Genomic DNA, 3,120 nt, shown 5'->3' with positions numbered 1-3,120 from the left:
CCTAGGTTGAAAATTAAAATTGAGGCCCCTTAAAAGTTGCAACATTCTTGCTCTAATACTAAGCATTATCAATTTTCTTTCACTATTTTCTAATTTTTGACTTTCCACATAAGGTTAAACTTAATAACACAATATATGTATTTTGTTTTATATCCATATTAATCAACCATTTAATTCATAAAAAAATAATAATATTTATATAAAATTATAGCCAAATTTTTAAAGTATATTTTATTTCAACTAAAATATAATTACAAGGTTTTCGGAAACTTTAATTACCTGAAATATCAAAATTACATATTATACATTTTCTTTAATGCTATTTCATCATAAATATAATTTAAGAAGTGTCAAAATGACAATGAGGTAAGAACATTATTTAAATCACATTTTTCGAAAACATTATTTACCCATAGTTTGGAAAACGGCCCTGAGTTTGACCGACAGTACAAGTTCAGTTAACCAATTAATTTCACAATTGGCAATTCATTTTACTTTGGTGGTGCATGCGTACTGTAACAGCGCTTCAATTTCATAAATTCACTTTGTTTCACTGCACTCCAGCACACGGAGTGCACACTTGTAAATAAATAAATAATAATAATAATTCGAAATTGGGTACGCGGATTTTTACCTCATTGCACTGGAACGTTTTGAAATTTCTGGAAATTTTATGAAACAACAGCAGCATTAAAATGCCCATTGCATTACAGTTGGAAAGCAGCATATCAGAAAGTTCCAACTGATGCACAACAAATTACACAAAACCTTAAATAGTAACCCACCCCTGACTCAGCATTCAGACCCCCCAAAACATGGGAATTATGAAATACCACACAAACAATACTGATTAATTCACTGACTACTAACTTAAAACAGCCTAGTGATTATTTCAAAGACTACAAACTTATAAAAGTTTTAGCCAGATTCCTTGCACATCCAGAGGGAGGAAATCGCCTAGTAATTACTAAATAGCAGTAGCATAACAGATCACAGAACCAAACTGTGCAGTCCCCTAGTATCTCTATTAATCTATGGCTGCCTTTAGAGATAGAAATCTATGATGTCCAAGAAAAATGGCATTTTATCATGTGCCTTTGATGGGAACCGATTCTCTCGTCCAGTGGCTTCCATCACCTTTTCTGTATATCAAAGTCAACAATGAGGGTTTGGTTTAGTTCGCAGATATTGACAAGGAAGTTCAAATACAAAGTATAAAGTGATTAGAAGTATATATATATATAACATTACTTCGATTCAGAAAGTCCTTTTGTGCAGCAGCAGCAATGGTTGGAACAATATCGATTTCTGAGCGGCTCTCTCTCTTTTGATCAAAACCCGAAGAGCTTGAGTTTACAGAATATGGCGGGAGAGAGAGGGGAATAACAGGGAGATTCTCACAGTTGCAGATCTCGACCATGTAACCGTCAGGATCATGAAAGAAAAGTTGGTTCACGAACAGGCCTTCATCCTCCACTACACGCTTTTCATATTTTATTTTCAATTCTTGAAGATTCTTTTCCACTGAAACAATATCTGGGCACTACAAAAGAAAGGAATAATAAGCACATCCTGCAAAAAAAATGATTGCAGGAACTTCAAATCTGAAGAATACCTGAAAAGAGATATGGTTATCTCTGGGATTGATCTCTGATTTTTTAGGAATATCATCCCAAGGCTTGCACTGCAACAGATGAATCCCTACACCGTAATTGAATAACCTGCACATTGATGGATTCAGATTCAGAGAATATGTAGGAGGTTGATTGAGGACAGATTCAGATTCAGAGAATATGTAGATGTTAAGGATTCAAAAATCTTACCAAACTCCTTCAAAATCGAATGAAGATGGCCTCTTCACAACCTGGAATCCAAGAATAGTCTCGTAGAATTTGGTGGAAGCCGCCACAGATTTACAAACGAATGAAACGTGATTCAGAGATAACAAAGGTAATGGGGAGGGACGTGAAATCTGGACTTCTTCTTTCCCCATCGTATCCTGCGATTCCTTTTTCTCTACTTCTCCAGCATTCCCATGGATCAACTCTACCTCTACCTCTACCTGCTTCCTCACAGTCTTGGCTTGGCTTGGCTTCTTCTGTAGAAAGCGGAGGGAGGCTTCCCTTTTAAGATGAAAACTCCGCTAAATAATTGGGAATCCGATGGGAATTACGCAACCACTAATTGGGCTGTCCAATTACGCGTGGAACGCTCCGGTTCCGAATCAAATACGGAGTTGGGCATATTGATTCAGCACCCTACAGTTTCATTGTGCGCTTGGTGGAATTTCCGGTTAAAGACTACGGACATCATGATGCAGCCTTTGTTCGTACATCACATGATGCAGCCTTTGTTCGTACATCACATGGCCTATTAGGTGTCAATAGGGACACCATTTATGTGGTTCACGCAATTTGTAGATACCACTCTAACTATAACGACACAGTCCCACCAAACTCTAATGTGGGGCAGTGGGATGCCTATGACACCACAGTTTTTCTTTAGGTGCTCTCACTTATCTCTGCAATAAATTGTTATTAAATTTTGGGTAATGTTGACCAATGAAGTTTATTTTCTATTGTATTTATAGTAATGTGTAGTATTATATATATTGTTGAATTTTTATAGTAAGTGAATATACAAAATATTTATATTCAAGGGTCTCCTCTGAAATGGAAATTTGGTTCATTTTAAAATTATTTATATAATTATTAAAAGAGTAGAATAAACTTGAAGTATAGAGATGTTTTGAGATTATGGATTCATTTGTGATGGTCTTAAGCGAGATCACATTAAATAGTCTCTTATTCATATATTAACAAGGGAATCAAAGTTCGTTCCATTTTTTAATGGTGAGTGGATGTAGCTTTAAAGGTGGGAGAAATGTTCTTATTCAATTTCAATTTATAATATATTATAAAGTTTATAATAAATATATGTTTTATAATGGTTTTGAGGCGTTATCTAAAAAGAAATTTAATTACTCAGGAAAATTAAGTGTAAATGAGTAAATTATTATTTAAAGCCTTTCGATTTTTCTTAGATAGAATGGTTAATAATCCTCTAAAATTTTAATTTCGCATTTTATAAAAAAAAAGATATATATTAAAAATAAAAGGT

At 34.3% G+C, this 3,120-nt stretch overlaps 1 protein-coding gene across 1 annotated transcript; it reads right to left on the bottom strand.

Annotated features, from left to right (window-relative positions):
• Positions 1 to 627: 627 nt before the first annotated feature.
• Positions 628 to 2,125, bottom strand: LOC149222279 (glyoxylase I 4-like). Its single transcript, XM_089385350.1, has 4 exons — positions 1,824 to 2,125; positions 1,616 to 1,721; positions 1,252 to 1,543; positions 628 to 1,142 (listed from the first exon to the last, which is right to left on the bottom strand). The coding sequence occupies exons 1-4, from the start codon at positions 1,991 to 1,993 to the stop codon at positions 1,045 to 1,047; spliced, it is 666 nt and encodes a 221-aa protein (XP_089241476.1). The 5' UTR covers positions 1,994 to 2,125; the 3' UTR covers positions 628 to 1,044.
• Between the last annotated feature and the right edge of the window lie 995 nt (positions 2,126 to 3,120).

Source organism: Pinus tabuliformis, chromosome Q (genome assembly GCF_031772625.1).
Source record: "Pinus tabuliformis cultivar Carrire ecotype Pingquan chromosome Q, CPIR1, whole genome shotgun sequence".
Lineage (NCBI taxonomy): Eukaryota > Viridiplantae > Streptophyta > Pinopsida > Pinales > Pinaceae > Pinus > Pinus tabuliformis.
The sequence above is the reverse complement of the archived record's forward strand: the minus strand, read 5'-3'. Positions and strand labels throughout refer to the sequence as shown.

What these genes read in the sequence shown, in the direction of transcription:
- LOC149222279 (XM_089385350.1), bottom strand. Translation starts at nt 1,993, where the DNA reads ATGGGGAAAGAAGAAGTCCAGATTTCACGTCCCTCCCCATTACCTTTG. An exon ending in ATAACCATATCTCTTTTCAG is followed by an intron (nt 1,544 to 1,615) that starts GTATTCTTCAGA and finishes TTTCTTTTGTAG; the next exon opens with TGCCCAGATATTGTTTCAGT. An exon ending in AAAGGACTTTCTGAATCGAA is followed by an intron (nt 1,143 to 1,251) that starts GTAATGTTATAT and finishes TTTGATATACAG; the next exon opens with AAAAGGTGATGGAAGCCACT.